The following is a 23,102-nucleotide window of genomic DNA, read 5'->3' as shown; positions in this document are numbered from 1 at the left end:
TAAACAGGAAACAGGGAGCCGCAGGTTGTGTAAAACAGGAGTTACGTTGATCTGATCTGATCCGCATTCTGAATAGTCGGAAGTTTTGCAACGGCTGCTTTTGGCAGGCCAGATACGAATGTTACACTAGTGAAGACGACTAGAAGCAGAAGCATGAACAAGCTTTTCAGCATCTTTATCTTTTTTATTTTGTTTATCCTTTATTTAACCAGGTTGTCCCCTCATATTTGAATCTCTTTTTCGAGGGAGACCTGGCCAAGATACGCATTCCCCCCTTCTGTGTTTTGTCCTCCTCTGCTCTCCTTCCCTTCTCTCAGGTGCTGCTCATCAGGGAACTAGCCCTGCCACATTTTTAAGGGAGGTTAGAGGAGAAGGAGCTCTTTTCCTCCACAGGCCAGCCAGTCCTGACTGTTTTAGATTATCTGTTTTTGTCCTCAGTTGTTGTTTTTTTTTTTTTTGAGGGTGGAGGTCTGGTTGTCCAGTATTTGTGGCTTTGTTTGTTTAGTTTAGTTTGTGGTGTCTTCTCTTAGTTTAGAGAGGGAAGTTCTGGGTCCTACAGCCCACTGCTGGCTGGCCCAGACTTCCTCCATCTTTTTTTGTTCATTATGGCTTCCAGACTGCCATAGTTTTGGTTCATTTTGGCATTATTTTGCAAACTTGATAACCGGGTATGGCGTCTTTTTTTATTAAATTACAGGTCACAAGGAAGCGCCAACTGTTACAAAGTTACAGTGATTATACAATTAAGCACAAATCACCCACAGATACATTATACAAAGCCCAGTTGAGGGATAAGCAATTGTTCTCTTTGGTTACATGGTTTTTAAAATCTTGCTGGCTCAGAGAAAAGTGCCAAGTGACATGTTTGTCTGTGACCACATGGTGGAGCCAAACTCACACGGATCCCTAAATTGCAGTCTTGTCCACAGAAGAAAAAATGTTGCTGCCTGTGTGCAGCCATCAGTTTGACCTTTGGCTGTCTGGACTCTGTGGTCAGGACTGCTGAGTCAGCCTGTTTTTCAGATGAATGAAGATCACTCACCGCTGAGATTCTCCTCTTTTCACTGGCACGATTCAAACAGCCATGTGATATAATTGTGTTTACAAGTTAGAAGTCATTTTGTGTGTGTGTGTGTGTGTGTGTGTGTGTGTGTGTGTGTGTGTATAATGAAACAATAAAAAACGTGTTTGTTTGCGTTCTGCACACCTTTTAAGATGAGCTCACATGATGCAGAGCAGCCGTGGCGACGTTTGGTGTAATGTGACTGGATTCATATGCCCCATCATCCACCCGTCACTTCCACCACGAAACAGTGAGAACTGCCAGTTTTTAAAACGTGTGAAGGGTTAAAAAAAAAAAAAAAAAACCCGTGGAAGTGTCGCTGAACAAAACCTGATATCAGTGACATCGAGCCTCTTACTTGTCTCCCAGACGGAGAGAGTGAGACTTCAGACGCAGATCTCTGGTGCGACTGACTCTCTGCACGGATGCGCGCCGACCTTGGAGTCTCCAGACGCGCAGCGGAGGATTTTGCGCACTAAAAACCAAGTCGAGCTGAAGAGAGCGCACAGCGAGCGGGCTGCCGTCTGACAGACTGCAGTCCTTGTCACTGGGATACGGGCTCACACTTGGCGATACTTTACCGTCGTCATCGTGTTAATATTATCGCTCGGGATTAATTAGGGAGAAATATAGCCTTGAGTTTATCTCGGTTTGGCTCGATTCGCAACTTAGAGGAGTGTTGTCTCAACTGAGCCGCTGCATGCAGCCGCTTCAGCGTGTTTGCAGAGAAACCCAAGTGTCCCAGCTGCTCAGGGAGAAGCCACTCAGCATCCCGAGAGACGGAGACGTTTCAGAGGATTTTAGGACTCTTTCCCGACAAGTGGATTGACCGAGGATGATACCAGCCACCTTACACAACTAAGTGAGGTATTACATTTGAAAAACGGTAAGAGAAAAAGTTTTATTTTCCTTCTTAAGATAAGATTTGGTTCGAGGTCCTCCCAAAATGTGCCAAAGAGGTTTTAAGTGATTATTAAAACGTCCTGATTATTTCTACTTCTTTTTTTCTCCTTCTCTCTCTCTTTCTCTCTCTCTCTCTCTCTCTCGCAGGTGATCACAGCAATGCTTCAGCGGCATGTGCGTCTGTCCCTCTCCAAATCTCCCAGAGAGGATTTAAGCGCCGCTCATTTTGAATAAGTCGAGAAGTCTGCGAAGATGAGAGCTCTGCAAACACTCCTGTTCCTGTTCCTCCTGCACCAGGTGAGCTGTGGGACGACTGCATGACAAAAAGACTGGATGTGTAGAAAGACGTGTGTGGCCAATAAGGCTTTAAAGAGAAAAGTTTAATTATTATTATTTTTTTTAATATCTGTTGGCACTTTAAGACATTATTTAGCCTGTTTTCTATGTGTTACGTAATGTTTATGTTTGTGTTGTTCATGCAGTGTCAGATTTATTACTCACCACATAATGCCAAATGACAATTCAATAAATTCCTGGCATCACATTTTATTTGGCACATCAGCAGCACATTTGTTGGCCGACACATGAACCTCTCCTTAAGTCTAAACAGGGGATAAGCTTGTTTTGTGTTATTTGAACTTGCAGGCTATTAATAAAATACCCCAGGAACACCTCATCTTAATGCACATTTTGTTTAGTTTTTATTAAGAAAAAAGGAAACCTCCTCACCTCTACAAATATGGTATTATATTTAATTTCTACTGCCTTTATAAAGTCTATTTTAGACACACGAAAAGCTGATTTAATTCTGCAGAATAGACTGTGACTCATTAGCTAATGTGTAATATAGTGTGCAGTTAATTTGCCTAATAGCATCTGAATTAACTTATTTTTCTTATTTGCATTGTGACTTTTCTTAGGAAACATTTAGATATAGAAAAAAAATGTTTGCTTGTTTATTTGCACAATAATGCAGAACATTTACATTAAGTGTTAATGTGAGCATAATACTCATATTATAATTAACAACTCTGCAGTATTTAGAAGTAAATGTAGTTAAAGAATATCTGTTTGCCATTTATTGACGTGCCTGCTGGCAGAATTCGTCATTTCTCTCCACTGTGGTGACTTTGTATACGTTATTTTATGGCCTAACTATCCTGGCTTGTTCACTTCTGGCTCAACAAAACCAACATTACAATGCCTCTTCATTTACTTTCAGCTGTGTCGTGTCAATGTCTGAGGTTAGCAGTCATTTTAATTTATTTCGCTTGCAGGCATGAAAAAGGTTTGACCTCCGTGTTGAACCCTCGACACCCCGTGAAGTGTCTTTGCTGCACTGAAATGGAGGGCCAGGGTTGAAAACAAAAAGGAAAAACAGAGAACAATAGGTGAAATCTGTAGAACCAACAGCGCTGCTCCTGCTTTATACGTTGCCAAATGTGATGAAATCACAAGTCCCTGTAAATACACGGGGAAATATTTAGTATTTACCAGAGATTGCTTGTCTTAAGCTTCTGGACATAATCTTTCTGTAGTATAATTCTGTTTTTATTGCGCGAATAAGCTGTCCAAACAGAGATCATACTCTGTGGGGTAATATAAAGGTCTTTTCCCACTTTTGCTGATGTCCTCTACAGGCAGTTGAATAAAGTGAGGGTTTTATCGCGATCATCCTTGCTTTACGGACTCTTGCCGTGATCAGACCTGAAAAGAAAATGCCATGCGATTGAAGAAGTTCTTCACATCTGCGCTATCGTCAAAGAGGGCTTCTTTAAAGATAGCCTTGAACTGTGCAGATGCAGCGGCAAAGTGTCTGCTCTGGCTGCTGTTGTAATCAGCCTTGTGCCTATTGGGAGCTCTGCCTCCTGAGAGAGAGAGAGGGGAGAGAGAAGGGGGGGGTGAGAGAGGGAGACAGGCTGCCTCCCTGGAGAGGCTCTCTTCATATGCCTCAGTGGCTTCTCTCCCAGCAGACCCACCGCTGTCTGACTGGGGACATATTGGCCCTTATCAATATTCCCCTACCTTCCGAGGGTAAAATGTTTAAATACCAAAGCGTGAAATGTGCGCTTAAACTTTCTTCTGCTGCGGATAGTCTTGATTTTTTTCCTCAGAATATTCAGGGGGCACTGTAAAGGTGTGATTTGGGTGACACGAGACTAAATTGCAAGACCCTATTATTTAAAAAAAAATTCAGTCTTTAGTCTCACACATTTATTGCCAAATCATCCAAAAGCGAGATACCAAAAAACAAACAGTCTTCCCTCTGGCGTCTTTATGCACTCTCACACAGAGAAGACTGAACATGAATCAAAAAGGGGGGGAAAATGTAACCCCAGCCCGAGCATCTGTGCCATACCCCAGGGACGAATAAGAGGGTCAAAGCCATCCTGGGAGAATCCATTCTTCCCCTTGACATCTGCTGCAGTTATCCTCTGTGCAATGACAGCAGAACAATGTAGATGAAGATAAAACATACTTGAGAGCCCTTGCTCTTTGCCATCTCCCTCTTGCGTGTCCTGCCCTGCCTCTGCTCCACAGATTGCATGCAGGGAAAGTCTTTTTTTTCTCATCGCTGCTTGGGATTAAGTGTGAGAAGACGTTGACAAAGTCTATTAAGCCTTTGTATCTTATTGCCAGGGTAAGAGCTCTTCGGTAATATTATGTCATGACAAAGCATCTACGTGGCCCACGCCAAGAGGATCAGCGGAGGTGTTAAACGTATAGCTACCTCCTCAAAACGCCGTCGCCCGGAGGTCGGACGGAGCAGGGACGGAGCGAGCATCTTGATAGAAGGGTGTGACGCATTAAAGAGACAAAGCTGAGCCGGTTGCTAGTAAGCTGAAACATGTCTCGTCCTCTGGATCCGCTACATGCTTGGGAGTTCATCCCTTGCAACTTTGATGTGCACTGATTTAAGGGATTACAAGTCATTCCTCAAAGGATTTAGCATTAATTTCTGCAGTTATTTATTTTTTTATTTTAAAGTCTGGTCGCTCGATTATTTATCTGTTCATCCGACAATGAAGGCTGTAAATCTTGAGAACAAGCAAGTCAGATTTTGATTCAGTTTTAGCTGCTAATATTGCTGTTTTTTCTTCACTTCTGCAGTGCTGGAGCCAGACAGCGAGGCTCTATTCAAAGTCAAAAAGGGGCTCTGGCAAGGACAACAGTTTTATCCCTGTCTTCATAACAAAACACAAATTCTACATAAATTCCCTCTCTAAGGGCTCTTTAACCCTTTTCCCCTTCCCCATGCTCAATTAGGTTTGGTTTTTATTATTTATTTATTGTATATTTAAAGGCAACTAACACTGGGAAGTGTAATAAAATGTACAGTGGGGGGATTAGGAGCAGCTCTTTAATCTCACGCTTCTGATAATACTGCATGGGCTGATTGATTAGTTTTTCAGGAAGCTTATGTCAGAAAAACCTAATCCGTCTTTGGATTGTGCCAGCCTTGTAAGGTTTTCCGCGCTGCCACTTTATCATGGCGGCGAATTACAGAGCTGCTGGGCTGTGATAAGGTCCTCGTCTCTTTTACAGACCCCACCGCCCAGCCCCCTGTACCCCCCACCCCCCACTCCCTCTCCCTCTGGACAATAAAAAAAAAAAAAATTGTGTTTATATTCTTCACATCCCTGCTCTGCCTGGTCTTCACATCAACCTCTCCCAGGATTTGCCTTGTAAGAAAGAGAGAGAGAGAGAGAGAGAGAGAGAGAGAGAGAAAAGAGTGGAACTTAAGTCTTCAAAAACCCACCAGAGAAATTGGGTGGGGAGAGAGAGAAAAAAAAATATGAGAGAAAATGGCAGGCAGGCAGGCAGGCCAGTAGAAATTTTCTGAGGAAGTGATTAAACATGGATTGACAGAGTGAAGAGGCCCTGTATGCATGCACGCGCTGCCTTCCAGGAATCATTTTGGAGCTTACATGGTGCCGATGTGTATCTTTGCTCATATTGGGGTCACAATGTTTCTGGCTAGAGGGCTTGACTAGATAATCCCCCATAAACAATACTGGCTGTGGCATTTGCAGTCCTCGGACCTCTTGAAGGCGAGGTTGTCATTTCTGCGGGATAAATCCCTCGAATGCAGCTCGCAGACACTACAGGTTGTATTGACTGTAATGAGTCCTGCCGCAACCTATTCCTTTCCCAATCATCAATCATAATTGTGTATGTTCTGGCAATAAATCCATGATAAAGGTCCTGGAATGAAGAGAAAGAGGGTCCGGGTGATTGATAGGTGCGGCACATTTGCCCTTTGCATTTATAATCTCTGCTGCAGGATGGATCAGTAAGGACAATTATGAGCAGGAGTGAAGTTCTGAGCAGCTCCACTCTGGCGACTCTGGTGCAGGAAACATTACATTTAATATGATGTTGAGCTTCCTGATGTCGGTCCGCAGCTATGAATTTTTATGGGCTATGTGCAGCCCGAGGCGGCGTTAGATCGGGGAGGCTCGGCTACCTTATAGCATTGTCATTACCGCTCTGCAGGGTCAGAAACATCCAGCACTCTCTGATGCACAACCAGGCTGTTTAGCAGCTCTTTTACCGCCCGCCTGCATCGCTTTTCATCACTGCTGCTGCAACAAAACAAAAGGTTGAGATCAGCTCATACTGTATAGGGCGGGTGTTTTGTCTAAATCCTGCCTGGATGGGGGAATTTCATCTCAGGAACGGTGGTGTCACTCTTTCGTTTATTAAATCAAATATTGCAGTAGTTGTTTTGTTGCCGTGCAGCCGTGAGTTCTCCGCTTATGTTGGAAAACTCACGAGAAACAACAACTCCAGTGGGAACAGACGCTGAAGTTTCCACCTTTGAACGCTTTCAGTTTTCCCAAACACTGTGACGTATAAAGTTCTTAATTACCACCTGCTTTGGCACTTTGGAGAAGGCAATCACACCACATGTCAGAGCTCGGGAAAATGATTGACCTCTTTAATTAAAACTGCGTTGCTTCCCTGTAAAAGGCAAGGTGTGACAGCTTTAGAATAAGTACAATAAATCTCCTTTCTGATTATTCTCAGTTTTTTTGCATTTCCTCCTCTGCCTCTGGGCTTTGAGGCCTTTCTTTCCTGCTTGTCATTTCCAGCCCTAACAAAGCACTGTCAGCTCCCCTCTGTCTTTGTATATTTCTTTCAAGTACCTGTCTTCAGAGCTACTCAGAGAGAAAGGAAACAACGTCTTTCCTACACTCGTTTCTTCTTCAAAGGGAGCGGTTTCTGTGAAATCAGCCGCGGCGCAATCTGCTTCTGGAACAGAAACATTTGCTCTGTCACATTTAGTGGACGTGCGTTTGAGCGAAAACATTTTTTTGAGTAAAAACACCCGTATCATTTGCAGCGTGGATTTGAAGGGAAGAAAAATTGAAGTTGTCATCCACACACACACACACAGAGCTCAGTCAGAGAAACATTTAGATTACGTCTCCCTGACATGAAAGTGAAAAAAAACTTAAACCGGAAACCCTGAAGTATTCCTCCTCAAGTATTAGCTGAGGAGTTTTACAAGCATGTTTACACCGTCGTACAGAGTAGACGGTGTTAAAAACTGGTCAAGAGAAAGATAATTACACTGAGTCCACCGCGCTTCGTGGTATTATCCCCCCGAATCCCCCGCTATCAGACACACGGAGGTGTGTTGCAGGTGTCAGGAGCCAGCGCAGGAGTTGACGCTTTGACCATGTAAGGGGATTATGAAACTGATGATGCGTTGAAAGGTAACGCCTGCCTAAAAGTGAAGTGTTCAGGGCTTTGCGGCTGTCACATGTGGCAGGTGCTGAGATAACACAAGTATCCAGATTACCTGGAGGCACTTCTCTCCTAGTGGGATCTTTGCTAACACTTTGTGAACACCTGACACCTTCGCTTCATTTAAATTTCCCACACTCACACGCATCCCCCCCGGGCCTTGTTACCAATAAATGTGAGAAATGTAATGATGACAATGGTTCTGCAGTGGATTCACATGTCTTTGTTAATCTTAATATTAATCTGAAAAAAATAGTTGCTGATGCTTAAATTACTTAATTTTAGATTTATAACAACTATTTGATAGATTTTGTTGGTTTTCTTGCTTTAAACAGCTGCACACATCTGCAAACAACTAAAGTTTAATTAACTATGAATTTACCATTTATTGCTGATGGTTATTTTAAAGTATTATTAGTAAGCTGTGGGATGTAATTAAGTACCTTTACTAAGTACCTGTGCTTTGGTATAACTTAAAAGTATTTGTATTTTATTTGAGTATTTCTAGTTCAGTTTATTTCGGTCAGCATTAACTATTTTTCATAACGTACGCACATAGACGTAAATAAACAACAAAAAAATGACAACAAAAATATGTTACCTTCCCTTTTTTATGTGTCATATAAGCAGGTGTATTTTAGCAGGTGAAACATGACCCTTGCTTTTTTTTTTAAAAAACATACCTATTCCCCTGAGTTCATACTGACTGTCTCTTACCAACATGGATTGCATTTACATTTTGCTACTTTAATATGATTCACCTACTTCCCTCAGCGGCTGTATATGTCAAAATAAGTTCACCAGTGTTCAGTAATGACACAAGTTTGAGCTGTAGTTGACAGTTCTAGCGTCCCACATGCTGAGTGCTGCCTTTTCCATCCTGATGAGAACGCTACGAGGGGAAGGAATGGAGCATGTGAGCGGTCAAATCCAGGATTTAATTTACATTTAATCACCAACTCTAATATAAAAGCTCTTTCGTTGGTATCAGCTTTTCCTGAACCGATCAGAAGGAAAAAACATTTTTTCTTTTTATGTTGAGCACAATCATGACCGAACAAAAAGAGCTTAGAGGAATTACACTAGTAAGCATTACTTCTGTCACCTTTCACTTCCTGCAGCCTGGGCGGAGCAGCAGTTTGGCTTTAATATTGAAGCAGTAAGAGAAGGACGAGGTCTGCTGTGTGATGTTGGCGCTGGCTTGCTGCATCAGGCTGTAGGTCTGCTTTTTTAAGTCGCGGTTGGTTTACACAAATGATGTTCTGGCCTCCTCGCAAGAAAGTCCTTTTGATGCCTGATTCATGGATGGAAATGTTGCGTCTGTTGCGAAGCGATCTGACAAATAGTGACATTTATTTAACCAACAGAAAACAGATGAAGCAGATGACACGAAGCCTCGAAGTTGTCATTGGCTAGTTGCTGTTTTACAGGCGTAAAAAGGAACAACTAATACTTTGAGAGTGCTTGGTGGAAATGCTATAGCAAGAGACACAGACACTCATTAGAATCCAGAGTTTTTTTTAATTTGTCCTGTTGATTAGGGAACATAGGAGCACGTTGCTACAATTTTGTGTTGACTGCTCCCAAGTTGAAGGAGAGGTAATTGTTCGTTATTTGAGGTCTCATACAAACACCAAAACAAATCTAGTCTACCGACACCTAAAGGAAGGTGAGGTGATTTGTCGTTTGAGCTGCTGGGAGGAGAGGAAATGACTCACTCACTAACTCTCATCATATGATTTATGCTAGCCACAGGAGGGTATCGTTGCCGCGCTCTAATTTATGCTAATCAAAGGATGCGAGCAGCTCCGAGTGACATCACAAGCAGTCAGATCATATTTTGATCAGTTTGCATGTGTGCAAATACAGACTCCTTATCATAATTAGTTTTGTATTTGAGCTATACATGCACTATAGCTTCATGAGCTTTATTTTGTCAGAATAAAAGGGGACTTGAAATCTCCACCAGGACTCAAGTACACTTCATATTTATGATTTCTCGAGGAAGGAAGTGGGCAGCGATTAGTGCTCTTGTTTTTCGGCATTTATTGTCTGTTCACATCTCCACAAGAGAGGTCAGAGGTCAGGTGCAGCTTCACATCAACAGCTCTAGAGCTGATACTATCTCTTGCTAAACGACACTTGTGCAAAATGGATGCTTGCCGACAGAGGCTCTCAGCTTTGGGTCTGAAACGTCAAACTCTGCAGCTCTATAAGCACTTTGAAAACCGACCTAAAAGTCTTGACTTCACGACACCTGTGAGCTGCTTCTGTGTGTGGTTTTGTGTTGTTTGCTCTTTTTCTTTCACTTTTTGCATTGGTTTTATTCTGACCTCCCCAGGGAACACGGATGCGATTTAGCTTGAAGCCAAAATCTGTTTCAGTTGAAAAAAAACCCCCAATACATTTCAAACCATGGGTGGGAAAAAATCGATCCAACTCAGTATTCTCTTCCTTTTCTTTTGATTCCTGAATTGATTCTGTCATTACTGAATGGATTTTTTATTACAAGCGCTTAGCATGTTAGCTTAATGCTAACATATAATGGGAATTGACATTAATATGCCAATGGAAATTGTCATCGTGACTGTGATACCAGTGTCTTAACAACCGATCCATTTTACATCATGTGCTCAACATATAACAACATGTCGGCTCATACTTGCAGGCGTACAGTTCTTCATATGCTCTCATAGCTTCTTCACATTATTATCTCAATCTGACCAGCTACGACAACCTGAAAGGATCAAAACTCACACATGTATACGATATATGTCTTAAATTTCTATTTTATATAATATTCTTATGGCACTAGCTTGATGAGTAGAAACAGCTACATGCTGGGTAAGATCTAGGGACAGGTGTTATAGGGCCTCCTTGCCATTAGGGGGCCCAACCAAGAGGGAAAAGAACATCAACCGGCCACATTAAGTAATGTTTAACGTTTATTTTAGAATATTTAGATAATACAAAAAAGGCAAAAAATCCAGTATCTAAAACTTTATTTTAATGTTTATATATTTATAAAAAAAAATTTAACATACACAGCATTAGTGTCAATGTGAGTTTATCTTTTAAATATCTACACACACATTGAAAATGAATTATACAATGTAAATACATGAAATGTATCATGCCACACTTTTTCCTATAAATGATAATTTGATAATTGCGTGTTAATACCGAAATATAAATAGGTAAGCTAAAATATACACCTAACTAAATAAATTAATATCACAAATATTATTATATATTTCACAAAAAATACAGTCTGCCTTGTGTAATCTATACGATTGATCCGGCCCTGGCTATATGCACCACTTCATAAAGTATGTAGAGTATTATATATCACTTTTATATGCTGTCAAGTGCAGAGTTTTGAAAGAACAGTTTCAAAGCAAATACAAATCACAAAAAATCTTAACATCAAATTGCAACATGTGTTAAATCGCATACTTAAGAATCACAATACGTATCGAATGGACATCGACTGGGTGTCGTTGGACTGATTGATGCAGCCTTCATGTTCCTTCCTTCGCCATCAGTGTTTGTCTACAACACTGAACCTGAACACTCCTGCCTTTTGTCGTGCTGTGGTAGAATGGAGCTCTCACCACTGGCCAGTATTGAAAAAGGCAGCCGTAACAGAAGCAGCCAGGTGCAGCAGCACATTGTCACAGTCTGTACAGTCACAGTTACAGTGTGCACAGTACTTCTTTTCCTTCCACTAAATAGTTTTGGTCACAGTTTTCACTGCACATTCAGTGTGAGGCAAGAAATCAAATTTGCATATTTATTATTCAGTGCTGATACACAAAAGTTGTGAGCAGTTTTATGCCAACAGCTTGAGTTTTTAACATCAGTCACTCTAATAATGGATGCCTTCCAATCCCTCTACCCAGAACATCTTGATAACGTTCGCACACATCTTACATTTTACTGCTCATGACAACGATGAGACGCAGGTTTGTCCAGCACACCTGTCAACAGCAAGAACAGAAGTAAGAGTAGAAGCGAGTTAATGTGGAGATAAAGGAATGATACTGGTGTGATCATATTAATGAAAACATCAGCACCATTCTCCCTTGAGCTCACCATTCCCTCTCATCTCGCCATCAACACTTGTTTAGACGGTGAGAAGCTGGTCTGGTGTAAATGTGCAGAGGTGTCGACAGGATCAGCTTTTAAAGCTTTAAATGTCGGCATGACTGTTACACAACCACAAATATACATTGTACTGTGTACTGTGGGGAGTAGAGAGATTAAAATCTATTGTCAAGTGAGTCTACAATTACTCCCTCAAAAAAATGACTCAGGTAAAAGTGAAAATTACCAGTCGAGTAAGTTAATTTCTATTTTAATGTTTTATTTTGTTTTTAAAGGGGCACAATGTAGTTTTGGAGAAGAAATTCAAACTCTGAATTTTAATATTTACAATATTAATGAGGTAAAAATACAAACTGACAAATATTCTTTTTTTTCCATAATTGAATAAACAAGCTGTTCTCAGAGGAAAATAAGGTCCCCAGAACACTGTCTGAAGCTAGAAAGGTGGCAGGGTCCGCCACATATAAACAAAGTAAAGCAGTATGAAACTGTGTTGTCCTTTAAGAACAGTTTGTTTATTCAGTCATGAAAAAGAGGACAGTTTTTTTTATTTAGTTTGTTTAGATATAAACAATCAGTCAGTGAAGATCTTTCTCGTCCCCAAAACGACATAGTGCACCTTAAATATGGTACAGTCTATAGTGTGCATATGATCTACATACAGTAAGTTATCAAGACCATCAGGGAGAAGATCGGACTTTCTATATCTTTTTCTGTCTTTATTATTGTAATTTGTCTTTCAGTCGCTTTCAGAACAAATGTGCGTGCCAGCCAGATAAAGATCTTAACCACAGGAGGTAGTGGTGCTCATACTGCTTTTGTCCACAGGGGCCGCCAGAATCAACTAGAAATGAAAGGTCATTGCAGCAGCTTTAATTGCAATTATAAAAGTTAAAGTTAAAATCGATGTTGACATTACTTTAGGTTAATTGTGCATAAATTAATGTTACACCGACTCGGGATCTACAGCACAACAAAGTTGGAAATATCAAAAATTAACACTTAAAACAGACAAAAGAAGAGACCATTTAGCTACGTAGCCTACTCACCCATGGTAGAAGCACAAAAATAAAGAAATAATGATTAAATAAATGCAATCTGAGCAAGTCAACAATATTAGGCAGGCATGAAGTGCTCCTTCTTTGGAAAATGAATTCATGTGGAGGATGGTACAAACCGTGTCGCACACGTGAGGTCACAGGTCATGTTCCCAGTGGACACAGGAGTTTTTAAAAGTGTCTCAGTGTGTTTTGGGAGGCACAGCAAGAACTTCATCATGTAGCCTTAAGGTTGTTCGTGAGATTTTGGTGTTAAGATCACACAGATTGCCACTGGAAGCTGCCACTTGCTCTGGGTTTTGTTCCGTCACCTCCGTGCTCCTTGTACGCTCTCACCCCCTTTGCTTAATTCCTGCATTTAAAGCAGCCTAGTTGTAATGGAGATATTATAAATGTAGCGAAGTGAAAGTAGAAGCACTTGAGTATATACTTGAGTAACGTATAGAAGTACTCTACTGCTACTCCACTCATGCACCTTACTTGTGATGCATTACCCCGATTGTAAAAATGATGTTCAGTGTCCTAACAGGTTATAAGAAATACATCTCACCAAAGGCTTCATATGTAGTAATGCATTAGATACTAGCTGCTCTCAATATTCACCACAAGTTGTCCCTGGTATGTAGATGATGAGGCCACAAATTGAATATTGGATCTATAATATCTTAAGCAGGACTGTTAAGATATTAGAGGCTGTGGTCCGTCTCATTCTCACAGAGGTCAGGTGTTAATGGCCTCAAGGATTATACTGGAGGGGAGTAGATATGCTACATGCACACACGCACACACTGTAGCCTGCTGTGATTGGTAATGTGCCCCCGGTGTGGATTTGCCGTTGTGATCCACCACAGTGCTGAAGCACCTGCCATGTGTTTCCCTGGACGGCCTCTGATTAAAAGTGATGGCTCTGGAGCGTGAGGCTGTTCCAGCGATCAGAGCACCAATCTATTCTTCAGCAGCGTGTAGACTCTCGCTCTGCGCTGCCTAAGCGCCTCCAGGGCCTCCTCTCCTGGAACCGGCTCTGGGTGTGAATCATTACAAATGATATGCCCTGCAACATCAGGAGGAAGATGGCTGGGGAAGGATGCGGGGAAGGGGGATTGCAGGCTGGGAATGGTTTTAATGCGAGTGGAGCCGCTTGTCATGTTTGATGCTTAAAAGCAAGGAGCTGCAGTCAATCCGGCTCCTCAGCAATCTGCGGTCTAATGCCAGCAGTGCGGGCTGAGCAGCTCTCATACGGCAGGTGTTGTGTTGCAATAGGGCCGGGAAAGCATTGCGTTAGGCGGTGGTGAAGCCGGTGTAATTTCCGCAGGATGTCCAGATTTTTACTACGTAGAAGTGCATCAAGTTAATGGAGCTTCAGACACAGAAAATTAGCAGAGAAATGAATTGCACCACCAAAGTGAGGTCAATTTGCACAGATAAATCCATGAAGAACAGTGGAGTGCATCATTGGAACTGCTCTGCTTGCACCGATGAGCAGGTTAATTGCCCATTTTGTTTATTGTGAGAAAGATGCCTGAAACCAATTTTCCCCAGACGCATATCCCAACCTTATGTGCTGGAAAAGAATCAACTATGGAAAAAAAACCCACAAACAGATTATTTTAGCTCACTGATACCAGGAAGTTGATAATGAAGATGCCACAAATAAGAAAAAGAGACGTAAAAGATACGGCTCTCAGACCATGAGTGGGGGTCACGCTGTCAACTGTGGCAGGTTGAGAGAGACTTCATCGCCGCCATCAAAACAACACTGCAGCCTTGCCCGCGGCCCAGAACCCATCACAGACGAGCACAATGTTGCCGTCTGCCTTCTGCAAATGCATTTTAACGGCATCTCTTCAGATGATCCAGAAGCCAGATGTCACAGGCTTCTTAATAACTTTCTAGAGGCTAGTTCTGGTCACTGTGGCAATTACCTTTATGTCAGGCCTCTAAAAGATATGTCTACCCACGGGACAAGCAGGCAGCCAGCTCCATAATGCTCATTACAGATGAATGTCGAGGCTGATTCATCCTGACTCTGTGTGTGGCGCCCTGCTGCTCACACCACCGTCAGTATTTAAAACAACGCCGTAGCCTTGCCCGTGGCGCAGAATACCTCTGGATGGTATTGACTGACGCAACATTCAATCAAACATACAGAACATGTGGCGAAGGATGGAGTGAAAGATCACTGGACCATGCTTGTGACATTTGTGCAATATTCTTTATAAAAAAAAAATAGAAATAAAAGCAAGTTGCAATTAAAACGCTACTTGACTTCACTGAAAGACTTTACTTCAAAGGCTGAACTCAGATTTTATTCAACATTAACAGTAGTTTAATTGCAGGCTGTTTGTAAAAGTACTTTAAAAATAAACGGAGCTCTTCTGCAGCAACAATCACACAATCAAGGTGCACAGACAGAAAAATGCTTTTGACACATCTGTGACAAGAAGATCTGGTGCAATTATTGCTCGTGCAGTAAGATAAAAGGCTGGAGATTTATAGGTAATTTACCCAACCCTGCCTCGAGTATAAATAACATGTCAGTGACAACCAGGCTGCTAGTGTGTGAACTTTAAAGATGTCGTGGAGGATGAACTTTCCAAAATGCAGATTTTATAAGGACAAACATATTAATGAGGTAGATTCATATCATACACTCTGAGCAATATTTATGTTCCCAAAAAATAATATTGTTTTAAAAAAAATCTGATTAAAAGTGAGCGACCAATAAATTGTTTAAATGCTTTTAATTAAATGCACAACAAGAACAATCATTTCTGATATTGATCCTTTGAATTCAGCTATAAAAGACTCGACTATGTGTGAGCGAGACATTTTATAACCGTTTCTGTTCTCTCTGAGAGGCAAACAATGTAATTTTGACAGTTTCTAAATCACTTCAAACATATTTTTGGTATTTCGGTAAATAACAAGTTCTTGTTACTTATCTGAATACGTTTTATTATCAATCTTGTTTGCTCAATAGTCCACCATATTTACTTTCAACCCCCCCAACTCCTTTTTTCCTTTTCATCACTCTCACATAAAAGGCAGCTACATGCTGTCAAAAAGACAACATTGTATAAAACATACCTTCACAAAAAACGACAATTATTAGCACGATTAGTATCTTTCAACACTGCAGGAAAACGTATAGTGTAAAAGATATTCTGGAAATGTGATATAAAGCATCATTTATCACATCAACATAATAAAAACAGTGCAATGGTAATATCAAACTGAGGCAGGTCTTAATTAAAAAAGAATGAAGTGTGTTTTTGTGCTCTACCGCTAAGACATGTCATTTTTTAATCACATTTTTTTATTAACCTTGACAACATGAGTCCTCATTCCAGAGGGGGGCGCTGCACAAAGCATCGTTAACTATTAATAAATGCATAATTAAGTGCATATTAATCTTAATAAAGCAACAAAAAGGCCTTAACATTCTTAAGCTGTTAAAACCTTTCTTATAAATGCTGATAAATGTGTCATAATCTAACATTAGACATGTGTATATGCTATTATGAACACTTATTAACGCATAATAACATTAATAAGCAGCTTATATTGACTTAAAAGGGCTTTATTACATTTTAATTAACACTTATTTCACGCACCCTAATTTAAAGTTCCCCTATTTGCAAAAACCACAGTGCGTCACCTTCTGCTCCTGAGATGACAGAGGTGTAAATTACAGTTATGCAACGCTCTTACTGTGAGCGGGGATGCAAAATCATGGTGATGATTAATAAGTTTAGGAAATCTCAATTTACCAGTCAGTGTATTTAAATGATGAAGGGTTAATAAAGCATGAGAACAATCTAAATGCTATTTCAGAGGGAAAAAAACTGTTGTGTTTTGAGTCATGACATTCGAAAATACTGACAAACAAGTGGAAATATCAGCCGTCAAAAGAGTATTGACGGCCTTCATTCGCCTTTATGTTTACCGCCGTCTTACGTGTCCTCTTTCACAAGGCAGAAGTACCTTTGACTGCTGTGGTGTACCGATGTAACGCCTCTGCTTGTGAGTGTAAGGTTCATGCACCTCTCTGCGTGTTTTTGTTTGGGACGTTACAGGAAAAGGAAGAAGCTAAACCACACACGCAGACAGATATCTGCGGCGTTTGCCACCAGTCACTTTGCCTAGTGCTGTTGAAAATGAGGTCTGGTGTTTTCAGCTCCATAAGTCTGCAGTTATTATCATAATAATGTCTTGTTTCAAGTCGCCCCGAAATGCCTCTAGCACAGCAGCACCGATTAAGAAATCTTAATTAAGCTTTTGTAGATTCTCCTTCATCAGACCTTGCCTCTTTTATTTTTTTCTCTCCACGGCATCTTGTTGTACAAAAACCCGGATTCCTTTAGTCTGTTTTTAAGAGACAGCACTTCCGCCTAAATGAACGAGGTGTGTTGGTGTGTGTGTGTGTGTGTGTGTGTGTGTGTGTGTGTGTGTGTGTGTGCTGGGAGACAGAGAGAGAGAGAGAGAAAGAAACCAGAGCCTATGTGTCAGTGCAAGCTTTCAAGTTCCCAGTGCTTCATCTCTCTCGGGGCATTTTAAGTATTAGATATCCCTCTGCTGATCCCCTTGTTGTCACAGCAATTTCCCCAGTTGCTCATCATACTTAAACTCCTCTCTTATTTCCATTATAATCATCCTATACAAAGCTCACCTGAGATTTACACTGAAAGACAAAATTTGGTTTCACCTCTGAAGCGGCGCAGCATGACACCTAATGTGTAACGGATGTAACAGCCCGGGCTGGTGGGGAAGACGAGTGCCACGTCCTCTTTGTTCACAGCGGTGAAGAAATGTTCCTGTTGGGAGCCGGCGGCCCCGCAGATTTTATGTTCGGCATCGCCTCGTTATTGTGATGTTGTAAGAGTCAAATCAAATTAACAGCGTAGCTCGTATGAGGTATTACTAAGTGGCGATATCAGTGAGGGGATACTGCCGCTGGAATGGGTTGATTAAACGACTGTGGATGTGATGAGCGACATGGAGGTGCATTATTACAGTGTTGCCCCATTCATCCGTGTTTACAGGGAGCAACTGTCTTAATTAAGTGCTGATAGATGGGCCGGGCTCGCTGTCCGTGGGAGACGCATTGATTTCACATTACATATCCAGATAGCCATTATGCACCGCTCGCTACATTAAGGTGTTACTACTGCCTGTAAAGTAAAGCTCTGGATGTATGCAGAACTTTATAGGACTGTGAGTGTGACAAAACAAATTGTGGCAGACCTAGTTTGTTAGCTTTGTACACATGTGCCTCAGTTAGGCTTACAGCAAAATTATAATTAGTCTGGAAGTAGTGCACAGCAGCTCAGTGAGAATTCAAACAGCCGCTGCTCGGTGCTTTCAACATCTGCTTCTCTCAGTGATCCCTACAACCGGGCCCGAGGAAAGCCGGCACTACTAATTACTAATAAAACTAGCTAAGCTTATTGCCGTGAATTATTAAAGCTTTATCTGAAGTGGCCCAGGAATCGCTCCTGAAGCTAAAAGGCTTTGAGGCACAAGCAGGGATCACAGTTCATTGCTGCGGCTGGATTAGCACTTAGCACACTCTTCACAACACTACCGTAGAAGCCTGTTTTATTGTTGGGAACCATCACAAGCTAAAGTTCATGTGCACGGGGAATCTAAGAATAGCACCGCTGATGGGAGGCCAGCTCACACGTTAAGTCCAGAGGATTTTCATTGTCACGTTGGCCGACAAGTCGTCCGAAAATGTGAGAAGCTTTATGCACATTTGGGCCCAGTCGGAGTTCATCAGTGCATCCAAGTGGATTCCCTTCTACTGCGTTGGGCAGTTCTTGTTTTTAAACCATCTTTGGTGCTATAAGAGTCTGTAAATAGTTTCATTACTTTGCCAGTTAATGTACTTTTTACTTTGCTATTAAGGGTCACAGTTGCTCAGTGATTCACTTAATAAAATGACTTTATTTCCATTTTAGTGTGCTTAACTGCTGGAACTACAGATACATAAACAGTAGTTTGGGGTTAGACTGTCAAAACATGTTTTTAACTAAAGGGACAGTTAACCTCAAACTCAGAAATACATATTTTTCCTCTTACCTGAAGTGCTTTTTATCCATCGAGATTTTTTTTGAGTTTGGGAGATATTTTGTCCGCAGAGATGTCCGCCTTTTCTAAGATTTAATCACACTAGATGGCTTGTGGTGCTCAAAGCGAAAAAACTCAAGATATCCTAAGCAGTTTCATGCAGGAACAGTTTTCTTTCTTTCAAACTACACCCGCCTTTATCATGCAGAAGGAAATGTGCATCTTCAAGATGTAAACATGAAAGGCGTCCTCTTCGGCTGAGCTTTAACGTTAGCTCGTCTTTTATCCATGAGTAGATGCACATTTCCGTCTGCATGGTGATACGGTTAGTGGGTGTTTTTTCGTTGAAAGAAACTAGTTCCTACATGAAACTGCTGTCTGTGGATCATCATCAGTAACCAGGTCATGATTTCTGTAAAAGAGACGTTTCTGTTGAGTTTTTCAAACTTATTTAGCTCTCACCAAAACGATCTAGGTATGCGTCTAGATGTATTTTTGATTTTGCAGTGAAATGTCCCTTTTATTCAAACTCCTTTGACCAAGCTCACCCCCCTTTCTCTTTCATCCTGGTTGCTGTGAAGGAATGCCCAGGCAATACCATTCATACTCTGTACTGCATCCTCAGCCACCACACACTCAAGAGCATCCTTCACATTGTATAAACAGGATACTCTGCTGACTTTAGAGAAAACAGGCCCTTTGATTACAAATCTGTACATTTTAATAAAGTCAGATGCTCCAAAACTGAAGTGAGGCCCATTTTGTTGTAGCGAAATCAGTTCAAATGTTGTTTAAATGTTAGTAGTTGAAAATATTTTATAAATTGTTAAGCTTGTGAAAGTCTGACGCTACAAATTTGAGATTTAAAATGTGACACTTCGGGATATGATCTTGTTTTCTTGCTGAGAGTTAATACCGAGAGATCAATACCCGTCATTTCATGGTAGTTAGCTTAGCCTAGCTTAGCTTAGCATAAAGATTGCAGACCTGACTAGTTTAACTGAGCACGAGGACCAGAAGCAAGAGAACGAGACGCAACGTAAATATTGAGCTTTTGAGGCCGAGCTAGCTTTTCCTCTTGCATGTGGTCTTTGTGCTAAGTTAAGCTAGCCAGCCGTATATTTACCACACAGACGCGATTATTAACCTTTTCATCTAACTCCCAAAATGTCAAACTATTCCTTTGACTTCAGGAGGAAGATAACATTCACATTTATTTTCCATTTGAAATGACTTGTATGCATATATATAGTTGTATATGAGCATTCCTGGTATTAGCAATTACAAGCATTGGTACTTATTTTGATGAAGCAGTTGAATGCTGTTTTTTGTTGTGGCTGCAACTTGATTCCTGTAATACATTCGTATTGTGCCAAGGAATCAAGTGGCTGTCTCGAACTTTTTGTGTTTTCCATAATATGTGACATGCTCATCATCAATCACACACTCAGTCTGATTCCAGTCAGAAATGTTTCCCTTCCGTCTTCAGAGCTGTTTTTCATCCTTAGAGCTGCTGTGACATTTTCTTTGCCCTGCAATCACCAGAGATATGTTTTCAATCACTGCTGAATTTACTTGGAATTTCTGTTATGTCTGGTCTGTGAAAGACTACATTTAGCTGTTTTGTACATACTAGATACATTCAACGCACCATTGTCTCGGAAAGACCAACCAGAGACTCTCAAAATGTTTAAAAACATCGTCTAAAATATTATCTTATTAATCAGCAACAAAATACAGCAGATTTAAATTTCAAGAAGGTTTTCTGTCATTTAATGTTGTTTTTCTGTCTACCTTTGCTCTGCTCTCTCTGAAGGTCACATGCAGGAAAGTGCATGGAGGAGCCACGGAGCTCATCGAATGGGCCAACAGTGAGCATGAACAGAAGATTTCTCCCACGGGGGCCAGTCCACGGATCCTCAACCCTCTGCGTTTGTTTGCCAGGGGCTCCCCCGGGTTCAAGAGCAACATGAGGGAAATTACATATTTACAGAACATGGAGGACTTCTGGGACTGGTTATCTAACCAGACAGATGTTCAGGGTGCACAGGCCAGAACTAAACGCAGGCCCATCGTCAAGACTGGCAAGTTCAAAAAGATGTTCGGTTGGGGGGACTTCCACTCCAACATCAAGACTGTCAAACTCAACCTGCTCATCACGGGGAAGATTGTGGACCACGGGAACGGCACCTTTAGCGTTTACTTCCGCCACAACTCCACGGGCCTGGGGAACGTGTCAGTGAGCCTGGTGCCGCCCTCCAAGGTGGTGGAGTTTGAGATCGCCCAGCAGTCCACGCTGGAGACCAAAGACACCAAATCATTCAACTGTCGCATTGAGTACGAGAAGACGGACCGCAACAAGAAGACTGCGCTGTGCAACTTCGACCCATCCAAGGTGTGCTATCAGGAGCAGACGCAGAGCCACGTGTCCTGGCTGTGCTCGAAACCCTTCAAAGTCATATGCATCTATATAGCCTTTTACAGTGTAGACTATAAACTGGTGCAGAAGGTATGTCCTGACTACAACTACCATAGTGACACACCTTACTCCTCCACAGGATGATCTAGCCGTTGTTAGTGCGCATCAACCTTTTGTTTGATCTTAATGTAAATGTCAACCTCTAAGCTCCTTGTCCCGAAATACCTAAATATGTGAGACATGTTGCAGGAAGTGCGACATATAACGGTGCATTGTTACAAAACTTTTGTATATACAGATCTTGAGGTGGTTAGGTGTCCAGGGACTCCGGTTTTAGGGGTTGATTTGGGATTCCGAGCTAGCTACCAACCCTGGGTGACTCCTCCCCATCACAACAGCACATGTTCTCCGTAAATCACCGGTATAATTAGCATGTTGTCCAGATGTTTCCTTCAAGGCTAGACCGCAGGCAAGCAGCCTCCCAGTTGGAAGTGCGCACTGACTTCTGTGCCAGTGCTGCACTGATGCTAACAATTTCCTCACCTCGGCCGGTTACGGGATGAAATACGACACGACTTCGAATTAATTATTACACCACCAAGACGTTTGAATTGTTATTCAACAGGGCATAAAATTAGATATTTCACATTTGACACATCACCACATTTTGACTGATTAGTCAAAATGATCTGTTCATTGCCTTCAGAGTAGAGCCAACATCCATTTGTACCTGTTAACAGAACACGGGCAGGACAGTGTCTAATAGATTAGTTTGATCAATGGGTTTTTTTTTTTTCCAGGTAGCTCTGAATAATTAATATGGCCTTACAATCTATCTTTTACCTCTTATAGGGAGTGAATTGATTGTGCTCCCGTGACAAAAGAAATTGATCCGACACTTCTAATCCAGAGCGTAATCATAAATCAATACACATGAGTATGTAAGCACCCATCCATGTATAACCTGGCTGCTCCTTAAAATGTGTTGGTTTCCTGCTGCAATCATAAGCCATGTGTGTGCTAAACTAGCCTGAAATCCAACATCTGTGTTTGCAGGATGCATTTTGAGGCACCAGCCTGCTGAACAGGGGCCCCACAGTGGATTAATGTGTCAGGAGAGGCAGGGGGAAAGCGATAATTGCAGGACAGGTGGATTTAGTGAGTCTGGCAGACAATTATCAGCACTTTGTCATGGTCCTGCCACCAGCCCTGACATTACCTGTCTTTAATAGGCTTTAATTAGCCTGGGAAATTTCATTTACCTAAGACCAAGAGTGGAGAAACCAAAAGCCAAGAGGAAAAAAATAAAAAAGAGAAGAGGCAAAAGTAGAGAATCCGTCTGGAATTTTAATTGGCAGTGGGACTAAATTTGAAATTGTCAGACATTTCCCGATTGTACAGCAGGCTTACGTTGACTGACTTTTGTGTTAAAGTGGATAACATCCAGTCTTGTTGTAAATGGTGTAATGTGCTTTGACTTTGAAATCACTCACATGGTTTTACTAAAAGGTTCTGTTGAAAAAAACCATCAACACATTAACATTGTTGATTGCGTATATCCAGGGTTTTTAGGCTAAAGGCATGTCGCTGCCGACTTATCACATGGCAATTTTTTCAGTCAGTGTTCCTTTATTTGCTGTATCTGATGTCTTTTCCCTGTCAGCTGTAAATGTCACATCACACACATGAGGAGAGGTGTACGATAAGGAAATCACTAAATGATCCGACT

General features: G+C 41.5%; 1 protein-coding gene across 1 annotated transcript; it reads left to right on the top strand.

Moving 5' to 3' along the window:
• The first annotated feature begins 1,665 nt into the window (after positions 1-1,665).
• Positions 1,666-22,668, top strand: nxph2a (neurexophilin 2a). Its single transcript, XM_073473023.1, has 3 exons — positions 1,666-1,949; positions 2,114-2,263; positions 20,771-22,668. The coding sequence occupies exons 2-3, from the start codon at positions 2,219-2,221 to the stop codon at positions 21,515-21,517; spliced, it is 792 nt and encodes a 263-aa protein (XP_073329124.1). The 5' UTR covers positions 1,666-1,949; positions 2,114-2,218; the 3' UTR covers positions 21,518-22,668.
• The last annotated feature ends 434 nt before the right edge of the window (positions 22,669-23,102 follow it).

This window comes from Pagrus major, chromosome 9 (genome assembly GCF_040436345.1).
Source record: "Pagrus major chromosome 9, Pma_NU_1.0".
Taxonomy (NCBI): domain Eukaryota; kingdom Metazoa; phylum Chordata; class Actinopteri; order Spariformes; family Sparidae; genus Pagrus; species Pagrus major.
Note: the sequence above shows the minus strand (reverse complement) of the source record. Positions and strands in the feature narration are given on the sequence as shown.